General features: G+C 39.2%; 1 protein-coding gene across 2 annotated transcripts in view; it reads right to left on the reverse strand.

Annotated features, from left to right (window-relative positions):
• The window catches only part of ATP11B (ATPase phospholipid transporting 11B (putative)), a 99,790-nt gene that overhangs the window by 71,709 nt on the left and 2,299 nt on the right, over window positions 1–25,782 (reverse strand). For both annotated transcript variants that reach the window (XM_081329005.1, XM_081329004.1), the window contains exon 2: window positions 2,070–2,186. In XM_081329005.1, the coding sequence (XP_081185131.1) occupies window positions 2,070–2,186 (117 nt within the window). The remainder of the gene's footprint in view (window positions 1–2,069; window positions 2,187–25,782) is intronic.

Here is a 25,782-nt window from a genome sequence, read left to right on the forward strand (position 1 = left end):
ACCCTTGTCCTTGCCCCACCAAGGAGAACAATTGTAAGAATGCTGGCTACTGGAAATCCCTCAGTGAAACAGGCCTCTATCTGGGAAAAAAAAAACAACCCGACAGCAAATGCCTTTCAAAATGCTGGCGTTCGCTACCTCCACAGGGGAAAACGCTAGCAAAAATTAGTGGTCTGCGCTTTATTGAGATTAATTTGTGAACTTGCATTAGTAATTTTAATTCTTTTAACATTTTTGTTTTCAAGTTTATAAACAGCTAAGTGTCTTTGTGGAATTGGTGGTGTTTAAAAAATGTAAATAAATAAACCCCTATATTAACAGGGTTAGGGTTAACACAAACACCTACAGGTAATCCTCAGTGGGCAAGTGGTCATTTAACTTATTTGTTTATTTGTTTATTTGTTTATTTGTTTATTTATTTATTTGGTTTATATACCGCCCTATTCCCAAAGGACTCAGGGTGGTTTACAAGGCAAAATTTAAAAACAATCCAATATAAAATTAAAATAAAATTAAATTAAGTCTAGCCGCAAAAATTAAATCACAATTTAAAAACATTAAACCCCTCAGTCCAGACCAGATAGCTCAAAGAGCCAGGTTTTTAGGTCCCGGCGAAATGAACGAAGGTCGGTTTAATGACGATTTGAAGTTATGACAGCCTTAGAAAAGTGCCTGAGGACTTGTCATCACAATTATAACTGTTGAACCATCCCGTAGTCACATGATTGCAATCTGAGTGCTTAGCAACTGGGCCATCTTTTGACAGTTGTAGCATCTTGTGGTCAACGTGATTGCAATTTGTGACATTCCCAGTCAATGTCCAACAAGCAAAGTCAATTGGAGAAGACAGATTCACTTAACAACTGTGTGATTCAACTAGTACAATTTTGGTAAAAATGTTTATAAAATTGGGTCCTTCATGTGATGACTCCCTTAATAACCACATCACTTAGTGACCAAAATTCCAATCCTAATTGTGGTCATAAAGTTGAGAACCTGAATATAATTAACCCATAGTTAAGTCATTTGCTTAATTTGACTTTGTTTCTAATCAAAAATAAAAATCACCGCACAAACCTATGAATTATTGATAAGCGATGATCACATTTGGACTACGTAAAACATTTGGAGAGTGTAACACTGATTCAAACCGTAGCTAGAACTGAAAATTGGAATCACATTGTTTTTGTGCAAGTTGTTTATAAAGGCCAAAATATACTCACCTGTTACAGTTTTTAGAACTTTTTTTAGTTAAGCAAGATGTTGAAATAAGATGCATCACAAAAACAAATTCTGCAATGATATGTAAATGGGCTAGTTTGATAGTATGGCTCATAAAATGCCCTAATCCAGAGGTCCCCAACCTTTTTGGCACCAGAGACTGGTTTCATGGAAGACCATTTTTCCATGGACTGGGGCGGGGCGGGGGTGGGGGTAGGTTTCAGGATGATTCATTACACTTATTGTAAATTTTCTAAACAAACAAACAAACAAATAAATAATGCACTTTATTTCTGTTATTGTATTAGATTAGACCAGTGACTTTCTACTTCTAAGAAAGTGGGAAGGAAAAGAGACCACCCTAAATTCAGCCTTCCAGCAAAACAAACCAAAGACCCAGCATGCTGAGGAAGCAGTGAGAAAATCATGAGGGGAAGGGGGGAGGGAGGGAAGGAAAAAGTAACGCAGGAGGAAGAGGGAATAGGGCCAGGAAGAGGAGGCAGAAGAAGCAGGAGGAAAGACAGGACGAAGGATGTGGAGCTCAGATATTGCAAACCAGTTGCACGTGCGCCCGTCGGGAGGACCTTGCACTGAGCAAGAGGGCCTCTGCCCTGCCACTCTCCCGCCCCTGCCCAGACCGCTTTCAGTGCACCTCCAGCTGCACAGCCCGCTTCTTAAGTGGCTGCAGCCCAATACCAGTCTGCGGACTGGGGACCCCTGCCCTAATCCTATTCAGATACAAATCTGAGAGTTGTTTTTTTTTTAAAAATCTGATGTACCTAACTAAAAATTATCTTTAACTATGGCACTCTACAAAGCATACGTATAGATGTTAAAATTTCCCATACCTTAGAGGAGATTATTCTGTTTTCCGCAAACTTCTGAGGAACATAATGGCCATGCTGGGGAAAACGATTTGCAATATAAATAGTCCGATTATCACTCTGATGTGGTGGGTCAAAACCCTGGGGAAAAAACCGAAGAACATTATATTATTGATAGGTGTATCTCAATATTTATAATACATCTTGATATTCTCACAATAATTCTGAGAAATAGCGTCTCCTTATTCAGAATACATATTCTTGGTGAAACACAGATGAAAAACAAATACAATACCTAAAAAGAAAGAAAAAGAAATATTTATTTGTATCTTGCCTTTATTATTTTTAGAAATAACCTAAGGTGGTGAACATATCCAACACACCCTCCTTCTCCTATTTTCCCCATAACAACAACCCTGTGAGGTGGGTTGAGCTGAGAGAGTAACTTGCCCAAAGTCACCCAGCTGGCTTTCATGGCTAAGGCGGGACTTGAACTCATGTTCTCTCATTTTCTAGCCTGGTGCCTTAACCACTAGACCAAACTGGCGCTTTCTCTCTCTCTCTCTCTCTCTCTCTCTCTCTCTCTCTAGATAGATAGATAGATAGATAGATAGATAGATAGATAGATAGATATAGATATAGATGTAGATATATAGATAGATATAGATAGATAGATAGATATAGATGTAGATATATAGATAGATATAGATAGATAGATAGATATAGATATATAGATAGATAGATAGATATAGATATATAGATGTAGATATATATAGATAGATAGATAGAGATAGATAGATAGGTAGATAGATAGATAGATAGATAGATAGATAGATAGATAGATAGATAGATAGATAGATAGATAGATAGATAGATAGATAGATAGATAGATCACCTAGCAGGGCCATCGATTCAGTTGGAAATTTTGCCATTAGTCAAATTGCTACTAGATTTTCAGGAAAACAAAGGCTCCCTCTGAAACCCACTGGGAGCACTGAGGTGGACTGATCAAACTGAGGCTACATCCTTGCAAGGGAAAGTAGAGGCAACAACAGCATACTGAAAAGCAACCATAGCATTTTATGACTCGGACTGAGGTTAATGTCCTCCACTTCGTATCACATTGCAAGTGGCCTGAGAGAAAAATCAGGGCGTGACAACCCATTGGGGTTTCAATAACTTGGGTCAACCAAGTGGTGGCCAGAAACACCTACACCTGAGCCACCCCAGAGTCTATGCCACATGAAGGCAAGTTAAAATCTCCGAGAGCCGCTGTATCTTAAGACTGCATTGCAAGTGCAGTAACTGAGTCAAGGAGCCTCTTTAGGAAAACTGGTGTTAACAGCTAAAAATCCAAATGGTCTCTGGAGTCCAACTTCACCGTAGACGGTCCAACATCTGCAACGCAGAACCTCAGCCTTACATCTGCTCTAAAACTGTGACTGGTGGCAAACTAAAAAACCCAGTAAATATTTGTAAAGTTGGGATTTTGTAAACAACTACAGACTACACCAGACATGTCAAACACAAGGCCCGGGGGCCAGATCCGGCCCGCAAAGTGGTTTCATGCGGCCCGCGAACCCATCCTGGAAACAGTGAGGGAACGGCCCCCACTGCCTTGGCCCTGGCCCAGAGACCCTCCTTCTGCCAGAGACCCTCAGATCTGTCCCACTCCTGCCCAGGCCCCCATAGGCACCCTTGATGCGAACGATGTAGAGCTGGCCACGCCCACCCAGTAGGCCATACGCACTCTAGCCACACCCACCCAGTAGGCCATGCCCCCTGGCCATATCCACCCAGCCCCCTGAGGGCAACCGCAATGAAATTGAGTTTGACACCCCTGGACTACACCATAGCTTGGATGAAAACTTTACACATCACTCTATTATATCCTCACACATTCCCCAGTGTAAAGCTGTTGCCTTGGCTGAGCACGGTTAACTCTTTCCTCCCGGTACTTATGAGTTGGCTTAGAAGCAAAGTCTTTGGAGAGCAATCCTTACTGTTCTTGAAATGACGTATAGTCCTCGTCTCCATCCAAACATTCTTGCACTCACTGGATATGCTGCCTTAGCGTGGCTTCACTTTTTGTAAATACAGTCAGTCGCATGGCAAACCCGCTGCCAGGTTCCCGGCTAGGTCTCAAGGTCTGTTCAAAGAAATGTTGCTGCTGAGCGCTCAAGCTGAGCTCCAGGCAGAGAGAGATCAAGCAAGCTTAACCGCTTTCTCTGGTCCTGGTCCTGGCAGTTGGATAGCAGCCCTATAGATAACCTGTAGCAGCTGCCCAGATGTCACATCCCGCTTCCTCATCTATGCCGCCACGCCTCTTCTTCTTCTGCTCGTCACATACTCTCTGGGTCGATTCCCCTTTTCTAGGCTGAAGGCCTGAGCGGAGTAAGGTGTGCTAACCTGGCATCAGCATGCCTTTGAAAAGGTCAGTGTGTCACTCAATTTAGCCAGCTGTGGAGGCTGTTATGCCAGTCAAACGGCTTGGTGTGGACAACTGGCTAGCTGAAATATCATTTGTGGGAGTCTGTGTGTGTGGGGGAATCTCTGCTGGTCAGTCTGCAGGCTGGTGGGGAGGGGTGGATTAAGTGCTTCTCCCGCAGGTTTCCTGGTAGAGCCAGATCTTCGTAACTATTCTGATATGGAGGGGTGAGCTGAATGTAGCCTTGGAATGGGGCGGCCGTTTCTGCCGGGCAGAGTTACTCCAATCGGTATTTTCCAATGTGTAGCTACGCTCCTTTTTCCCTCACGGCTTATCTCACGGGAACACTCGCATTTGAGGTTATCCATATCTGGGATGAGGAGAGCCTTGCAATGAAACCCCTTGGCACTTAATAGCAGGGGACACTTGGTGGAAGTGCTTGGTGGAAGACAAGGTATATTGTTGTTATTAGGTGAAACTAGCCCCCTGGCAAACAACTTCTCTCGAAACAAAACTGCTGCTTTCCCCTCAAAGCTTATGGGAGCCATGGGAAATGGTGCCGGTGGTATGTGATAAAAGTGAAGCTAAACGGAAGAAGGAAAATACACGTATATAAAATTGAAACTTGCAGCTGGAGTGACAAGATGTCTAATACGGAGTACGTAAAAGGAACTAAAAACAGGACTTTCAGATCTCTTGCTCAAATCTGAGAAAATACCACCAAGCCGCTAACATCACAGAATTTCCGGTGTGTGTTTTTCAAAACAGCTTTTAGTATCTGACAGTGTAAGAAAGGAGGTAGGAGAAAACTGTCCAAAAAGATGATCTCTCTTCCTCTTGCTTGCTTTTGTACATGCAGTGTACATAAAGACCAAGCTATTCTTTCCCCTTACAGTGCACGGAAAAGAAGAAACTCTGACCAACTGGCTCTGGATCTTCTATTGCTAGGACACCCCTCCCCCCAACAACAACATGGACAGGGTAACCAACGTGATTGTAAATATCTCACTTGGTATTTCCCAAGCTCTCGGCCCCATCTGAATCTACAAAAAACAAATAAAATGGGAAAATGTCATCTAGTGACAATTTAAGGGCCAAGGTGAAGTCCAATAATGGTTCTTTACATCGAACAGCTCTTATAAACTTTCCTAAAAAAAACAAAAAAACAACAACAATTGTAGCGATTGCAGAGTGACAAAGAGGGACGGTGGGTAGCATTAAGATAAATCGCTACTGTACTTTATAATCAGGGTTGATTTATTTATAAAGTAAAACTTCTATGGCTCCCTCTTCCTATCATACCCTGAGTTGCTCCCCAAATAATGAAGAAAACATAAAACCACAGCAACTTCCGGTGCCCCAAAGGCAACACTCAAACACAAATCAGCATTCCACTTTACAAGGCCCCAGATTCATTCTAGCCCAGCACTTAAGCTTTCTATTTGGTTAACAACCCAAACTTAAAGATGCTGACTGCAATCCAAGTTCTCCCATTCCTCAAGTTCTCCAATGGAAGAATTGGGATTTGGCAGAGAAACACACGTCAAACAGCCACAAAAATAAAGTTACCGGTATATACTCTTTTCACTTTATCCTATGCTTCAAGATCTCACGATTTCCAACTTTCTTATAACGTTGAGCCAAATATCAAAAGAACATCACTCATCTGACCAAGAGCTCGCTACTTGTGCAGCCTTGCGCGACATAACTCATATAAAAACTCAAAGTTATGTCCCTGTGATTTTACAGGGCTTTTCCAATCCATAACTCTTGATTGTCACAGTCATAGTGTTAGCCCTAAAGAGCACCAATGAAGCACCTTTCCAGCAAATGTACTTGTTTACCAAGAGAATCAGTGGATGGACTGCCACCAGCAAACCCCCCCCCCACAAGTCTGCTGCTGCACAAAGCTAAGAATAATATCTAAGGTAAGGATTTATAGGCAGTAATACTAAAGCTGCTTTTTGCTCCAGAGGTTGGAAACAGCAGTGAAAGTCTAGCTGAAATAATAATAATAATAATAATAATAATAATAATAATAATAATAATAATAATAATAATAATAATAATAATAATAATAATAATAATAATAATAATAATAATAATAAAGTTGGAAGGGACCTTGGAGGTCATCTAGTCCAACCCCCTGCTCAGGCAGGAAACCCTATACCATTTCAGGCAAATGGCTGTCCAGTCTCTTCTTAAAAACCTCCAGTGTTGGAGCATTCACCACCTCTGGAGGCAGGTTGTTCCACTGGTTAATTGTTCTAACTGTCAGGAAGTTTCTCCTTAGTTCTAGGTTGCTTCTCTCCTTGGTTAGTTTCCATCCGTTGCTTCTTGTCCTGCTTTCAGGTGCTTTGGAGAACAGCTTGACTCCCTCTTCTTTGGGGCAACCCCTGAGATATTGGAACACTGCTATCATGTCACCCCTCACCCTTCTCTTCATTAAACTACACATACCCAATTCCAGCAACCGTTCCCTATATGTTTTAGCCTCCAGCCCCCTAATCATCTTTGTTGCTCTTCTCTGTACCCTTTTTAGAGTCTTGACATCTTTTTTACATCGTGGTGACCAAAACTGGATGCAGTATTCCAAGTGAAAGTGAAGGATCAAATTCTCCTCTTTCCAAACCCTGCATATTTCCCCAATGTGATCATACTTTCTGGAGTGTTAAGCATTCACTGTCTTCTGTATAATCTGATCCAATGACATCCAAATTACAATTAGAGTAGATTTCTCCAACTGGGTAAAAGCCAAGAACACACAGGCATTGATAAAAGTAGATGTCTGCACTGATGCCATCGACTCCAACGTTCCCCTAAGTGCTGGAATCTAAATTAACACATTAGTTACAAATTATTTACAAGCTCATCTGGCACTCTACTAGGTTTAGGAGCTGCTGCTGTGTTGCAGGGTGAATGAAACAAGTTAAAGTGTCATTATATTTAATAAAAGTTAGATGCAGAATATTTAGGATCCAGTGCTGAACAACACAGACTGTAATAACTTCTTTAAACTTTTTGTAACTCAGTAATGAATAAATTGATTATGTAACAAAGCAGGAATGGCTCCTATTATCCTATTTTAGACACATTATGCAAAGACCCAACTCTTTGGAAAAGGCTCTAATGCTGGGAAAGGTGGAAGAAAAGAGAAGACGACAACCAGCAGCAAGGTGGATGGATTCACCTTAGAGTGGCAATCAGTGCACTGTTGGGAGATTTAAAAAAAAACAACAGGTTAGGGATACAGATAGTCCTCAACTTACAGCCACAATTAGGACCAGAATTTTGGGGCTAAGCAAGGTGGTTAAGTGAGTCACACCTAATGTTATGACCTTTTGCCACGTTGAGCAAATCATTGCAATTATTAAGCAAATCATGTGATTGTTAAAGGAATCTGGCTTTCCCCATTGTCTTTGCTTGTCAGAAGGTGGGTGGGAAGATCACAAATGGTCACATGACCCCAAGACAGGCAACTGTTGTAAATACATGCCCATTGCCAAGCATCTGAATTTTGATCATGTGACCATGGGGTGGTGGTGGTGGTGCTGCAATGGTTGTAAACGTGAGGACAGTTCATAAATCATTTCTTTCCAGCGCTGTTGTAAATTCTAACAGTTGCTAAATGAATGGCTGTAAGTCAAGGACTACTTGTAGATTATTCTAGAGAAAATCTATCTGTATGGTTGCTAGGATGGCACATAATTCATCAATTAATCAACAAGCGCAAAGACTCCTGTAGTGCAAAAAACTGAAATTATTTTTTCCCAATCTAGACTCCCAGAGATTCAAACATTCTTGGCCCATCAGACAAATAGGATAACAAAATTAGCATTACCTTAATTGGAAGATGTATGCTGTTATCTTTATTGGTTCAATTCTCACACTGCACTAAACCACAGGGTGGTTTCATTATTTTTTTTAAAAAAAATCTTAAATACGCTTAGCTAATGAGAAGTTTGCAATGCATGAAAATAGTCAATTACAATGTTACACAGGTGCTATTATTCCACTTAGACCTCACTTAGACTGAATGTAACAAAATATGTATAAGTTCCAGTTCTGCTTCAGAAGAATTAGTTCTGGAAATCACTAAACCAGTCTGGGAGCTGGTTCAGCATGGCTAACAAGAGAATTTCTAGTAAACAGAAACAAGTCTACTTACAGATGTAATACAAGTAAGCTATGCGGATGTCAGTTGACATAAACTGGATTACTCTAATAAAGAAAGCAACTATTATTCTAATTGGCATCTGGCCATAGAAAAGTAGAGTATAATTATCGTCTTTCCCCCTTCTGAACTTTGTAACTAGTTCATAACATTATAGGGAGGTTTGGAAAATGTGCTGGTAGCAAAAAAAATGACTGCTATAATCAGATGCCACAATTAGATTTCCTATAATCTAGTCATTAAAAGAGATTTTTTTTCTTATCTGAGAAACAGCTTTCTTTTAAAAAGTTTTTAAAGCTTCTAAGTAAGAGAGAGGAGACAGACTGCAGACTGCAGTAAGACGCTTACTCTTACAAGTGCAGTTCTGCCTAAAATCTGCTGGGCTTCATATTTCAGCTTCAAGGACATGAGGAAAGGGATCTTCATTTGTCTTCCTCACTTTCAGCACAAAAACATGATCTCATTCTTTTGTTTTCACGCAAGGAGATCTTTCTGTCAAATGAACTAGGAATTAAGTGAAAGAAAGCACTGGATGGGGAGAAGAAAATTTAATAAACAGCTAGGCTACGTTTATATGTCAACCCATCTCCTTTCAGTCATAAATGCTCTTTATTTTTTTTTTAAATGGCAGCTCTCAAAAACAATTTCAGTGGAAAAAAGACAAAATTGACCTTATATTTCCCCAAATGCTTTGTCAAATCAATTTGAGTCACTGATATTTGCTGGCCCTCAAAGGACTTATACAAGTAATTTAAAAGGCACAGCTACAGAAAGAAAGTTAATCAGAGGTATAAATTCAAAAGCACATATAAGGGCCGAAAGTACTAAACAGATTATTAACCAAAGATATGGACGAGATGCTGGGTCCTTTTCAAATGTTGAAAAAAGCCCTTTTTACTAGAGCTCCAGACTTGTTAACTGTACTAACCTGTTAGTCTCACAAAGTATTACTCAGACTTGCAGTCTCACTATTACCATCGTGCCATTAAAAATCAAGCAGCAAGATATTTAACAAAACTGATTTTTACCTGCAGGTGCAGCTAATAAAAAAGGATAATGCTAAATGAGATAATCTCCTCAGCACTTTTGAACTCACTAATTCCCAATTTTGTTTTAGAGAGGCTCTTAGCGTTCATAAAGAAATGTATTTGTAAATATAATGAAGACTGTAAAAAGAAACTATTGGAAATAAAAGCTCACTTCTCCATGTTACAGAAAAAACTAACTTACCTTTTCTCGTACGTGTGCATTTTGGGGGGGGGGGAGTGAAATGTTGCTTTGTTACAGCAACTGAAATGTTGTGACATGCTTTACACATAATCTCATTTGTGTTTTCCTCTGGACTCATCAGATTGCAGCCCTAACAAACCAGCCAGAACGGGCTTTCACCTGCTTTGGAGAAAACATGAAGTGCAGCAGAGATTCATCAGCCAAGTAGACCTTCTTGATTCTATCTGGTCTGCAAAGGTAGATGGGGTGGCAATGGGGTAGCCCAGGGGTAGGCAACCTCGGCTCTTTTATGACTCATGGACTTCAACTCCCAGAATTCCTGAGTCAGCTGACTCAGGAATTCTGGGAGTTGAAGTCCATGAGTCATAAAAGAGCCGAGGTTGCCTACCCCTGGGTAGCCTATGAAGGGGTGTCCTAATGGGTGGGCAAGGCCATCTCTCTTGACCCTGAAAAAAAAGGATTCAAGATTCTTAAGAAAGGATTAAAATGTGTCAGGATAAATGGGAGGTTTGTACACATGTTCCAGAAACAGAAGATACAGGATCTGGGGCAGCTCTTAAGAACTGGGTTACCTCATTATTCTGGCACAGCCCCAGGTAGTTTTACCAGTTTGTCCACTCAGTACTCGATGCTGGTGCTGAATGCCTTACATCAATGATCTCATTAATTTTATTTTATTTTATTTAGTTACATTTATATACCGCCCTATTCCCTGAGGACTCAGGGCGGTTTACAGGAAATTAAAAAATCCACCATACAAAAGTTAAAAAACCAAATTAAAAAATATTAAATTGACCCTGTATACTTAAAACCCCAATTAAAATTTCTCCTCAGCCTGGGCCCGAGAGCTCAAAGAGCCAGGTCTTCAGGCTCAAAGAGCCAGGTCTTCAGCCAGGTCTTAAGAACATGGGTTGGCTTATAACAACTGAATCGTGGGCAGAAGAAATGGACAGTCCCAGATCCCACTAGGTATGCTTTATAGCCGGAGTCTCCAAGCGTGGCAACTTTTAAGACTTGTGGACTTCAACTCCCAGAATTCCCCACCCAGTATAGCTGGCTGAGGAATTCTGGGAGTTGAAGTCCACAAGTGTTTAAGTTGCCAAATTTGGAGACCCTTGCTTTATAGCAGGGGCGTTGAACTGCCGGCCGGTTTCATCATACTAAAGCCGTGCCCACCCCATTGCTGGCAATGTAAAAAGAGTTGCGATATGTTGTATCACGTGATGTGGCAACTTTGACACCCGTGCTTTATAGCGTTACGGTGGATCACTGAGCCCTGCTGAAACTGGGATGGGGAATGTAGTCATCTACACGAATTATATTTTTCTTGGCAGGAAACTGGTAAGAAATTATTTTCATTTTTAAATTTACATGTGTGAACCTCTTCTTTGTGCTGGGTTAGAAGAACAGATAGGATTGTTGGTGTACCATCCGTTTTACTGTCCAACAACCTTCTTGGCAGTGTTAGGAATAAAGGAGAATATTTGTAGCACAGGGTTGAAATGAGGGGTGCTTGGTGGTCTCTGAACTTGGTGTTTCCTTTGCAGATGTTTCATTACCCAGACCAGGTATATCAGCACATTGATGCTCTTACCTACTTTGGGTAATGAAATGTCTGTAAGAAAGCCAAGCTCAGAGAGCACCAAAGATCCCTCAGTATTAAGACTCTTTGGAGTGTTCCTGGGAGACACTCCAGGAACCTGACAGACTATCTCAAGATTTCATGATTATGTTAACCATGGGACTGTTAACAGTTCCTAAGAACCTCAAAGCTCAGGCCAGATAAAGATCAGCCAGGCAGTGCCTGGCTGAGGAATTCTGGGAGTTGAAGTCCACAAGTCATAAAAGGGCCAAGTTTGAAGACCCCTGATCTAGGGTTTTTTGTTTTTTCCCCTAAACGGCAGGACAATGAACGGATGACTGAAGTAGGGTGGTAATGGCTGAATCCTGTCCTTGACCATTTTGGCTCGAGTGCCCCTCCCCTTTAGAGGAGGAGGAGGAGACTAAAGAAAGGTTGCCTCCTGAAATTTATGGAACTAGGCCAGTCACTGAATGCTTTGAGGATTTTCTGATGGTTGCTCGTACTGAAAATCCAGCCTTGCCATGGAACAGTGAGATGGCCAGGTTTGCACCTGAGAGTTCTCTCCATTTGCATTGATTTACCACGCAGCACAAGAAAATGAAATGTTGGGTGCCAAGAGGTCCTCGATGCACCAGTAGCAGAGCTCTTTTCTAAAAATCTGCAATACAAAGTCGTTGCATCACTTCTCCGAACTGGGGCCCAACTGAACTGTCACACCTACGCTAGCTTTAGATTAATGCAATGATGCAACGACTTAGTATTGCAGATTTTTTTAGAAAACAAGTTAAAGACATGCTTATTTACCGTGGCGTTTCCCAAAACCTGAGTGGACTTATTAAATTTTACTTTTCATTAAACTAGACATAACCAATTCCTGCAACCTTTCTTCATATGGCCTCCAGTCCCCTAATCATCCTTGTTGCTCTTCTCTGCACTCTTTCTATAGTCTCAACATCTTTTTAATATTCTGGAGACCAAAATTCTGGATGCAATGTTCCAAGCATGGTCTTACCAAGGCTTTTTTTAAAAGTGGTATTAACACTTCATGTCATCTTGATTCTATCTCTCTGTGAATGCAGCCTAGGACTGCGTTGGCATTATTAAGAATATTATCAAAACATTAAAAAACATTATTTTAATGTTTAAACTTAGGTTACTGTTTGAAATTCTAATGTTATTCAGTTGAGATGTTACTGTTAGAAGCTGTAAAGAGCATCACAAGGTGATAGGAATATCAATGGAAAACATAGTATATTAGTGCTTAATTTTTAGAAGTTATAATGATTCTGGTATCATTTTTCCCCCTGAACTTGCAGAGTTTATTCTGAAAATGAGCTGGACCATATCGGAAAGAGTTTGCCTGTGAGAAAATTTAAGATGCAAAGTTTCTGACCCACAAGATGATTGTACTCTACAAAGCTCTAAATAAACACTTTGCCTTTAAACTTGACTGAAATAAAATGCAAAGCATGCATTTGATAATAAACTGCACCACACCCAGGTTTCTGGGTAGCTCAAAATGATATTTTGAAGGAGCACAGGATCAACAGCTGGAAGTCACCCAAACACTAGAATTAATTATTGCTGAAAGTGTAGATTTCCAGTTGCAGTATTTAGGTGCTAAATTTTGAAATGTCTTTAGAAAACTGATGATCTCGATAAATTTACCTACAGTCCAAAAGTTAGTACCAGGTGGAATAGCAGCTTTAGTTTCAGCTTCACATTACACAGAATAAGTGATATAACAGAGGACATTCTTCTGGGCACATTCCCAAAGCCCAGATGGGGCCAAATCCACTGAGAATGTTTCTGGGTAAATTACTAGACATGCATTTTTATGATGAAACTTGTCAAATAAATTTTGTAAATAATCAATTTTATGTAGGGTGCAAATTCCTAACTAATGATATTGTTTCACAGGTCGAATATGAATGTTTTTTCTTACATTGTAGAACTAGCACTCAGTGTTAGCTATCCTGGGACTGCTGAGCTGACAGGGTGGCTGGGCTTTTATGACATTATTTTCCAGATATTTTCATTTTTCAAATATATACCTTGCCTTGTTATGTGAGCCAAAATATGAAGCATATCTAATGCATAGTCCTGAAACAGTCCTTAGTGACTGTTCTAAGAGCATGGAAAAATGTGACATGACCATTTTTCATAGTTACCTTTGCAGCATCCCCATAATCATGTGATCAAAATTCAGGTGCTTGGCAAGTGGTTCATATTTATGATCTTTGTTATGTCTTAGGGTCATGTGATCACTTCTTATGACCTTCTGACAAGCAAAGTCAATGGGAAGCCAGATTCACTTAACAACCACACTATTAACTTATTAGCTGCAGAGATTCACTTAACAACTGTGGCAAGAAAAGTCGTAAAATGGAGCAAAACTCAACAAATTTCTCACTTAACAAATGTTGGGGTCAATTGTGGTCGTAAGTTGAGGAGTACCTGTATTGCTATTCCTGTTGTACTAAACTATCTAGTTCAGCACCAGGATTAAAAAAAGAATGTGTTTGGCTTAAAAGGTAAAGTTCATTCTGGTCACATCAAAATGTATTATTTCTTTTTTTCAAAGATGGTCCCAACGGGTCACAGGGTTGTCTAGTCAGATACAAAAATAATTCCCCTTTAAACCCACATCACACATTTGTTCAAACATATGACAATTTGAAATGTGTGTTTCAAGTAGCTGATATAAACCGCTTGATTCTCAAATGATTCTGGTAGATGTAATGTTCCAATTACATGTTACTCTGAAGCTCCAGGGATCAGAGGCCACTGTGATTGATGGAGCCAAGCCAGGTCTGTTCATCATCCATACTCAGAAGCTCACCATCTGTTCCACATAAATGATGAAACAGTGCTAGAATCTTCAACTGAGAAAAACATTGCCATCTGTAGATTGCTAGACATTAACAGGGAAATCTTAAGAAGTCACTAGACATTTCAAAACTAAACTCCAGGACAGCTTTACATTGAAATACCTGTGAAAGAAAACTAAGACTGGTGTAACAATACACAGAGAGCGTATCTTTAGAAAAACCACAATATGAAATGTTGAATGTCACATGACATTCTGGAGGAGAAAACAGGAAAACCATAACACAATAGCTACATCACAGAATAGTTTGTCACACTTCTAGAAGATAAGTCAGAAATGCAGCCAATATCATGTGTGAATTTTAAAGTAAACATAGAGGCAGAAACTGTTCCCAAAAGATGGAGGTGATGCAAAATCTTTGATCTTTCCAGCTATCCAACAAAGCTCCTTGTTACTCCCTTATGGAACATGGAGAGTTCTACCAAGCAAGACAATTGAATATATGTGATATATCTCCTTACAAACAATGGTCAAATGAAAATGCTTCTGATCCAACAACCTCAGCTTTCTCTCAATCTTTCTCTTTCTTCAGGTAACACGGAAGTTATCCTCTTCTAGTTCTGCCTCCAGTTTGAAAAATGGAGAAAAAAAATCTGCTCAAATGGGCACTCATCAATGTTGAGATCAGGATGCCTGTTCAGAGTGGACAACTCACACTTAAAAGCACACATACACAACCTCTGAAATTTCGGTAAACTGTAATGACTAAAACTGAATCATCAGTATGTTGTCCTCACAGAAAGAGCAGCTACTTTTCTATGCCAATGATCACACCTTATAATTTAAAACAAACATTCTTAAAATAGCACAATAGGCTGTGTGTTATTACACTGCTCTTCCCAAGACATTTAGGAATCACCAAATAATAGCTGCAGAAACCAAGATACACCATCCTACATATTCTAGGATTATCTAGAAAATCCAGTAATAACCACATCTAAATTCTGTAAGTTTTTAGATGCTTGAATATGTGTCTTATCTTGTTTGGTATGACTCCCTTCCAAATGACTCACATATAGGACTTGGCTTCCAATTATATAAATACTCCTAACTGGGTCAGTTTTCGCAAAGAGAGGAAGAGCTAACTGTTGATATTGTTCTCTAAATTTCTTTAGCTGACAGAGACTCTCAGGGAAGCTGCTTTACAGAAGATGCCCAAGTTTTACTGCCCCCGAAACTATGAGTATGTCCCCCCCATGAATTTGAAATCCTCAAATATATTAGGCATCTACATATTTAATTCATTAATTTAATATTTAATTTCATATTTTTCCTTGCCCCTGAACCCCGGTTCTGTGTACTAAATTAAGTGCACTAAATGGTGCCACTGAATGCCAAATTGTGGTCCTCAGGCGATAACTTGTGCACACTATAGACCAAGCAATCCAAAACCCGTTATCCACACCCAGACATAGGAGAAACCTAGTGGGCATGGCCTGAGCCATTCACATTTTTGCCTCAAAAAATTGTATGTTGGCTTGCTGTGAGGTGCAAACAAGTCAGTGAATCTGCCTTTTGTTATCCAAGAAATACAGTTTTACAGGCTTTAAAACAAATATTTGAATTATGTTCCTAGATTATACAAATTGCTTCTCAAGAGTGCATTTTATTATAGTCATAATGCACTACTGCTCAGTGAACACTTTGTTTTAAGAAATGAAAGCTGGTGTGTGACATTTGGCAATAAATACGGATGTGGGTAGTTGCACTTTATTATCCATCAGTGACTTTGACTAAGAGTCCAAATTACCCCTTTGTTTACTAAACATGCACTTGTCTATTAACCTATTAAAGGAATGCAGCAAATGCAGCAGGACAGGAAGCCAGTTTTGCTTCTTTGCTCTCACTTTTACACTTATCAGGTGGCTTGAATATATGTCTTATCTTGCTTGGTAGACTCCCCCCATCACCACTAATCTACTCTGTATGACAAAGAAATTTATTACTTTTGTGACAGGTTTCACTCTACTGTTCAGCTTCAAGAAAAAAAAATAGTCTCCAGTCTGTGCAAAAGGTGGAATAGTGAGCCTTCCCATTTGTAATTCTTTCAGAAGCAAACATAGAAGGAGTAACAACTGAAAATAGGAATACAGGTAATATGTAATTTGCTTCTGACTCAAACTGATACGTATTTTTAGTATATCTGCTCTTTCAACTGCTAATGGGTGTGGAAATTGATTCTAGATTCTGGTAAGAGAATGGTCTTGCCTCCAGAAGCCCCTCTTGTCTTTTGGTGAAGATAAAACAGGCTGGAGGGAAAACAAGCTGTTTGAGTGTTACAGTTCAAACTGTTCATAATCATTAGCTATATTTTCTTACTGGTTTAAAAAGTGGCTGAGTTCCTGTGGTTTGAACCATAAACTGTGAAATCACAAATAGATGGGTTTATGCTACACTACAATAAAATTGAAATCAGTTTACCACTTCTTGTTGTTAGTTGCGAAGTCGTGTCCGGCCCATCGCGACCCTATGGACGTTCCTCCAGGCTTTCCTGTCCTCTACCATCTTCTGGAGTCCCTTTAGGCCAGGGGTCTTCAAACTCGGCCCGTTTATGACTTGTGGACTTCAACTCCCAGAATTCTTCAGCCAGGCATGCTGGCTGAGGAATTTTGGGAGTTGAAGTCCACAAGTCATAAAAGGGCCAAGTTTGAAGACCCCTGCTTTAGGCTCATGCCTACTGCTTCAGTGACTCCATCCAGCCACCTCATTCTCTGTCGTCTCCTTCTTCTCTTGCCCTCAACCTTTCCCAGCATTAGGCTCTTCTCCAGTGAGTCCTTCCTTCTCATTAGCTGGCCAAAGTATTTGAATTTCAACTTCAGGATCTGGCCTGTTTAGTTTATCACTAAATAAGATCATTACAATTAAAATTATTCTGTGAACCCAGTTGATAGTTTGCAAAGCAACAGATCAAAATCTATTTACATACAGTCACAAACCACTCTAGCATTCCCATCTATAAAAAAACCAAGCTGCAGCATGCTGATAAAAGAGGATAAACTGAGAACTCCTGGAATCTGGATTACTGTGGGTTTTTATCTGAATCACTGTATATCTCAAGTACTCTGTAGCTACTAAAGCAAATTTGTGGGGGGTTTTCCCCCCCAAGGCAAACAAGCAATTCTATAAATGTCTGACTATAAAGCTAACAAAATTGGCTTGGGCAGTTGCTCTCAAACTATTTCACAGGGATTAAAAAGTTTCCCTCCAGTTGAGCTCAACTCTGCTGATAACCTGATCGTATCCTTGTTGTTTTTCTGTACTGAAAAAAAACAAACACAGGATAATCCAAACTGAACTTTGTAGAGGAAGGCAGGATAAAGATAATAGACATTTCAAACCCGTTTTACTAGTTTATTATAATATCAGGAAGTTGACTTACCAACAGCATCAATATGACCTGTAGGATTTTTCTGCTCCTATGGGTACACCTAGCACATTATGAAACTCTCAAATCAGAGGTAGTGGAATAAACTGGCTCCTTCACTGCGGATTAGCAAAACTTGATTTCAATTACACAGTGCTCCTTATCTCCGTTATCCTCTCAATGGTACAAGGTAGCATTCTCCCTTCCAAGGGAGAAAAGGTGAAGTGCTGTATGACCGTGTTTCTTATTTATGCTTACAGACAAGACTGCATTTGGAACTAAGAATCTGAACATTGTGCCTTTTAGCACTCCACCTCACCTTCCAGGGGAACTCAATGGCAATGAAGAGGCTGGTTTGCATATAGATTTTGACTCAAGTCTTTTGATGATATAATATTTAGATTATACATGCTTTATATAAAACTTGTGCTCATCCAGATATTAGGTGACCATCCTAACTCAATCTACTAAGAACAAAACATGAAGAAATGCAAACTCTCTACCGCTGGATTTTGAAACAATTTAACTTCCTCCTTCCCAGCCTATTAATGTTTTAGGAGCAGAAGTGCTCAAAATCATATCGGGTCTCTTCTCCAATTATCCTTCATGTTTATTTTATGACTCCATTACAATATTAACTCGTAAATCCCCTTAGGCTGGTCTTATGCATTGCATTAAAAGGAATAGCTTTTAATTTCAGTAAAGGCATATATACATATTCTGCTCTGGGGAATATTAGGATTATTTAAGGGAACAGTTGGCATTTCAAATTGAGAAGGGAAGAATAGATTGGGGGATGTGTTTGCTTTTCCTTATTTTACTTCAGATTACTACACAGATTGCAATTTTGGCCCAATACAGATAGGAACAATGCTTTAATAAAAAAAACAGTTTTTTGTGTGTGCGGGAAAGGGTGTTCTGCCAGACGTGTATGATCATGCTGCAGTGATATTATACTGTAATAAAACAAAGCCTGCTCACACACACACACACACACACACACACACACACACACAGAGGGATGTCACTGGTTGGCTTTTGAGCATTCTCAAGAAGGGGTCATTAAATTCTTCCCCATAATACTATTATTGCAGCTTCCCACACTGGGGAATAGGTAAATCAGTTTTAAGGTTGTCGCCATACTTTTCATTTATTTATTTAGGTTTTTACACTGCTTTACAAGTAACTCAAGATGGTGAACATATCTAATACTCTTTCCTCCTGTTTTCCCCACAATCAATGATTCTGTAAGATGGGTTGGGCTGAGTGTGTGTGTGTGTGAATGGCACAATGTCACCCAGTTTTCATGCCTAAGGCAGGACTAGAACTATTTATTTATTTATTTTATTTTATTACATTTATATACCGCCCTTTCCCGGAGGACTCAGGGCGGTTTACAGGGAATTAAAAACCAAAAATACAAAAGTTAAAACCAGTTTAAAAAGATTAAATTTATCCCTGTACAAATAAAACCCCAATTAAAATAAATTAATCCTTAGCCTGGGCCAGAGAGCTCGAAGAGCCAGGTCTTCAGGCCCCGGCGGAATGAACGGAGGTCGGGGGCAGTCCTCAGCTCCACTGGCAGCTGGTTCCAGAGGGCAGGCGCCCCCACTGAGAAGGCCCTATCCCTGGGTGTTACCCGCCGGCAATCTCTTACCGGTGGCACCCTGAGAAGACCCTCCCTGTGGGAGCGCACTGGACGAAGGGAACTTGATGCTGGCAGGTGTTCCTTCAAATACCCCGGACCCAAGCCATGTAGGGCTTTATAGGTAATGACCAGCACCTTGAATTTCACCCGGAGGGCAACCGGAAGCCAATGCAGCTCGCGGAGTAGAGGTGTTACATGGGAGTATCGGGAGACCCCCATTACAACTCGCGCGGCCGCATTCTGCACCAGTTGAAGCCTCCGAGTGGTCCTCAAGGGCAGCTCCATGTAGAGAACTCACAGTCTCCCAGTTTCTAGCCTGGTGCCTTAACCACTAGACCATATGAATTGTCATTCAGAAATAAATTCCATCTTCCCTGCCACTTTGGGCTGCTCCTTTACTCCAGAGAGAAAAATGGGAAGAATCTCCTGTCACTACTGCACTGTTCTTTTCTCTAACATTGCAACTGTAAGCCACATTAGACTACTTTTCTGTCAGAATGAATATCCTAAAATATTCTAGAGCAATGATAAAAGTTATTTATTGTACATATTAACAATTAAAGAACCAGTTTAGCATTGAAAACACAATAAGGAACTTTGCCAGCACCAAGTATATGTATGATATACACATGTACATAAACATAAGCATATACTAAACAGTAGCAAGGAGAAAGAACAGCTTTGTCTAATTCATAATAAACATTTATTTACACTAAGTAATTTACACTAATTAAATATAGCTCTACATTTCATCTTATTAATCCTACGGAACAAAAAATGCTGCCTTCTACTTGAATTATAGTTGGCAGATCTTGGTGTATGACAGTCTCAGTCTAGTCACTAGTGCCTTTGTTATTTTATTTGGATATTGATAGAATATTCTTACTTGAAAAGAAACTGAGTTGCACTGTGCTCTGAAAGATTAAATCAAAGGTCATCTTTGTTCCATTGATAGCAGGGAAGGCTGAATGTGGCATGACTGTGACTTACATCGTCTCAATCTTAATAATAAGTATATGAAAACGTGCATTGATCAAATTTCTCCCCTATTTTTCTCACCACAATAACCCTGTGAGGTGAGTTGGGCTCGAAGTGAGTAGTTGTCACAAAAATATGATCTGGTAGCACCTAGATTTTTGCAGTTATATATAAAATTAGGCATTTGCAAGTTGCTGTTATCTCCATGTTACAGTCCAGTGAATGGTGAAAATGGAAGAACTACAGACAGATTTGTGGAAAAATTAGGTAACATGTTTGAATTAGTGAGAACACCACAGAGAGTTATTTGGCCTTTTACAGAAACAAGCATGAATGAAAGTGGTGACTATCTGTTTAAAGAGAAATCTGTTTCAAATATGGTTCATTCATATTTAAACAAGGAAAGCATGAATTTTTCACTATTTGTAAGGACAGATTGTTAGAATTAGAGTAGAGGTACCCAACCTTTTGGAGATCAGGGACTGGTTCTGTGGAGAAAAGTTTTTCCATGGACCAGAGTGTGTGTGGTTTTGTGTGCTGCCTGCATCCCACGGATGGGGCTTTGCTTGTTTGTGCGGACCAATTGCAGGCATGCTGCGGCTCAGTACCCGTCCATGGACCGGGGGTTGGGGACCCCTGAATTAGAGGATGCAAAAAAGATGAAGAGTCCTGACAAATCATTATTTGGTGTAGTCAGGAATGACTCTTCAGTGAATGTGAATATGGGAGAAAAAAATATTAAATGAGAGTAAAAGCAGAAAGACTGGATGAAAAGTAAATACTATTCCCATTTGAGGAAGTAATAATAGATTAATATAACAACAGAATGAATGTTAAGTAGACATATGGAAAGAGGAAGTAAAAGTTATTTAGAAGAAAGTAAAAAGAATTAAGTTACCACACAAGTGTTCATAGTTACTCTAATGGGAAATATTGAAGAAGATGCTTATTAGAGTGACAAGATGGAAAAAAATGTCTGTAATATATGTAAGACTTGACTGCTGCAAAAATAGGGATAACAGAAAAATGATTTGTATACAGAGAAAATGATATTGGCAATAAGGTCAAGGAACAATTTTAAAGAAAATAAAAACAGATCTGGACACAGGTGAAAAGGAATAAACAACTTTCGAGTTTGTTTGGTCCACCTGAATTTGCTACTGAAGAAAGTAGTGGGTAACATAATTTGGAGGAAACAAAATTAATTTAGAGAATAAAGTCACTTGGCAGTGAAATGGGCACCATAAAAATTAATAAAACCATTAGTTCCTTCCTGTTCAATTGCTATTCATTCAACTTTTCATTATAGAAAATACAAAATGTCCATATTCTTGGCAACTGTGTTATTTGTTAAATCTTGGGTTTAACCCACTGTGCGCAAATTCCAGATAGAGCTATATTGTGCTGACAAAAAATGTCGATTTATTAGCAAGATTTATAAGGCCACCCAACTCGGAGTGGGTGTACAGCATGAAAAACAAAAATAACCTCCCCCAACTATATAACAATAAACATACAATATATAAAGATACAATACAATAGAGACCCAGGAGCATAATACAAAGAAGGGACAGCTTGAGGATGTACAATGCTGATACTTTTCTTTCAGACAGCCTCTTTCTGGCAGACTCACAAGGCCCGAGATCAAACACAAGTCATTGAAATTGTACGAGTGCCAGAACTGTAGGTTGAAGGTGGGGTGTGCGCAATGGAACAGATCTTGGCTGCAGTGGGTAGCATTGCCTGATACTTCTAGAATACTTGCTATCTTTCCACTCAGTTGTAACAAACTCTTTGGCGCCGGGTGTTTGATCTCCAAACATGGCTAGGATTTGCTAGAACTAAAAGATTTACTTGCTTTAAGTATCAGCTGGCACCTAGCTGACCTTAGCTAATCTTGAAAACAAAAACAAAAAAAAACCTTAAACAGGATTGCTCTCGGTTAATACTTAAGATGGGAGTAAAGTCCCATTAGCTATCAACTCAACCGCCTTACACTGATTTTTGTAAATGTAAATCTCAGTTCATTGAGATTACACTAGTGCACCATGATAGCCTGCCTTGCCTACTATTACAAAACGAAGAGATCAAAGGTGAATCAGCCCTTGAAAAAAAATGTACAATACAATGGTGACATTGCTATAAAGGAAGAGCAGCCTGGAGAGTACTTACCATTCTAAATACACCTACTTTAACAATATATTTCCTTTTTTAAAATAATAATTTTGAGGATGAAGGTTTATTCTCCGAGCTTGTGTGAACAGGCTAGGTAACATCTTCAGCTCCGCTATAGATGTTACCTAGACTGGTAACGAAACGTTTGGAAACCAACCCACAAGCTCAGAGAACGAACTTTCACCTTCATCCTACACCCGAGCTACAGATATTCACCACTACTGCAAATAATAATTTGATTAATGTTTATAAAAAGGTAAAGGTTCCCCTGCAAATGAGTGCTAGTCGTTTCCGACTCTAGGGGCCAGTGCTCATCTCCGTTTCAAAGCCGAAGAGTCCAAGGACGTCTCCATGGTCATGCATATAAAAACTAGTAGAAACTACAAAAAAGGAAGTAAAAAAAGAAAAATAGTGCAAAAAAGAAAAATGGTAAAATGCCTTATGTCACAACTATAAAACTTTTTAACAACTTATCCCCTTATCTTAGAATACAACAAAAAAATCTCTTCATCCCATATCTCATCTATAAACTGATCCTTATAAACTCATCATTCAGTCCTAATCAGCAAAACATCCCTTAAGAGATGTCAGAAATTAACAGTAAAACTATTTTAATCTTGATCAAATAAACCCACTTTATATTCCTTCCTTTTAATTTATTCAATTTAACCCCTTCAAATAATATCCTGGAGCTTGTTTTCTATTCATTTTTTTCTTTGTCCCTTCCCACTAAATCCTTCAGAACTTTTAACAGATCTCTCTTGTAAATCCAATATAAAAAAGTCTTTTAGTTTGCAATTTGTACATTCCTCTCAGTTATTAAGACATCAGCTGGTTACATTTGTATATCCAGGGTAACATTTTTTTCCATGTCAGTCTTGCAGCCTGGCATGTTTTTTTCAGATCAGTCCCAGCCCTGTCCAGCAAAACTTGTTCTTCTTCCACAACATCTCTTTAAAGCCGTCTATCTATAATGGCAGATACTTCGAAGATTAACTTCTGGAACCACTGCTCACAAATAATCTCAAATATGTTCATGTTATTTTGCTCCATTCTGTGTAAATAAGTCAAATTTAAGTGTTCTCCTCCCTTTAATTATAATCTTTAGTTGCCTCTGGCTCCCTCTAGTGTCCAATGTCAAAATTCTCACTCTATCATGCTTTCTTTAAAGAATGCAAAGCAGCATTTTCCTACAGGAAAGGATTCCCACAAACTATTTCAAAATCTTTATTTCAAATATATCTGGCCCCTAGTCTATTTAAAACTTTCAAAAATCAATGTTCCATTTGCAGCTTATTCCAGAAACATTTTACAATGTCATTATACTTCTTTTTATAATATTTTTTGTTAAGGATTAAAGTGAACTCACCCAATGCATGTTATCTATCAGACAGGTCGATTGAAAAATTAATAGTTAAAAAGCAGCTAAAAAGCAATTCCCAAAAGTGATTTAAAAATTAGGTTTGGCAGAGGTTTGTGTCCATAAGACTACATTGTGGTTGTGAGCTTGATAAGAGTCCCTAGACTCTCAGCCGTTCCATTCATGAGCTAACTCAGTTCCTAGAGTTGACTCATAAGGAACAGCTATCCGGAGTACAACTGGATGATCTCATGATCTCTCCTTTATCTAGAGAGGTTTCGCTGTCCAGAAAATGCTGTCTAGCTCAGAGACCCCCAGCCTTTTGGGGACCAGGGACCGGTTCTGTGAAGAAAGATTTTTTCCAAGGACCAGAGGAGGCATGGTTGTGTGTGCTGCCTGCATCCAGCGGATGGGTCTTCAATTGTTTGCGTGGCCTGGTGCCGGTCCATGGACCGGGGGTTGGGGACCCCTGGTCTAGCTGAGCTCATTGCAATGCCATCTCCACTTCCTCAGAGATGTCTTGTTCACAATCCTCATCATAAGTCCATTACCTTCCTACTTCCATGAAACACTGAAAATTTTGTATAGATGACTAATAAATGAGCACATACAATACATACCTAGGCTAATATAATTTTTTTTAAAAAAAGTTAAATATCTAGGTTAATAGCCCCTTCTAGAATGAAGTTTCTCATTAATGAGACATAAACAGTCTTTCAACAAAGAGTGCTAAATATATCTAACAGCATACAAATGCAGGAAGAACATATACGTCTATTTTTTTGGTAATCGAAATAGGGTATTTTCTTTTCTAGAATACATTATAAAGAGTAAAAAGTGCATTTTATACAAAATTACACGATTTCATGAATTACTGTTCTGAACACAACTAATGAAACCACCCAGTGAATAATGCAGAGATATAGCAAATACCTAAGATTACACTAAACAGCCTTCCTCGGCTAGGTCCTCTTTAAAAATGACGGAACTACAAATGATCAGACCACTAAGCTAACTGCAAATTCAGGATCTGTAGCAATCCGGAGAGTATCAGACTGAGGAAGCTGTACACACAGCACATTTACTATTTTGTCATTTTTGTCTGACCTTTCTGGGAAACTTTCGGATTATCGTATTAGGGAACTATCAAGTGTTAAATCCTATCAGCAAATCTAATTAGCATATATGGAAGACGAAATACAAATAATCACAACAATTTGTCAGCTCTAATCAAACAGTGAAAACAATTTAATCTGAGACAGTCTCCTACAATGTATGAAGTGAATTACCAAGCCCCATGGGGAAAGAAAGCTCTTGCCCTTAGGTATGAAAAGCCGTATTATAGCAAAACTAGTTTTGCTTCAACACCAAAGCAATATATGCTGTCAAGAAAAATTAATGCTAACTGCATTTCAAATGAAATACTCTAGAGCCAATTTGTGAAAAGGACTCTTGAATTACTGCTAATAAAATTCCAGGAGATGTTAAATCACTAAATGCTGTTTAGAAGTGTATTACATTTTTATTTATTTATAATGAACTTTCTCTGAGCAGGTTATATAAGGAGGTTTAATCCTGCTACGAAAACCAAACCAGTGTTGTAAATGTATTCAGTTGAAAATAAACAAGCTATTAAAACTGATTAGATGGATCTTGAGTTATTTGAAGCATTTTTCTTCATTTAGTTGTAGTAGTTTAGACCTTTCTGCTGCATTATTAAATTATATTGCTCATTTAATGGATGATCTAAAAGAGTGTTTCTTAAACTTTTTTTCTCTCAGAACCTCTTCCCGCTTTTAAAAAACTAGAAGTCACCCCTCCGCCCAGATTTTCTTTATATTAATTATATTTGATATTTACTATATTAGCAATTAAAATTGATGTATTGGCTATCACTGCAGCTCCTCA

Source organism: Vipera berus, assembly GCF_964194415.1.
Source record: "Vipera berus genome assembly, chromosome: 5".
Classification (NCBI taxonomy): domain Eukaryota; kingdom Metazoa; phylum Chordata; class Lepidosauria; order Squamata; family Viperidae; genus Vipera; species Vipera berus.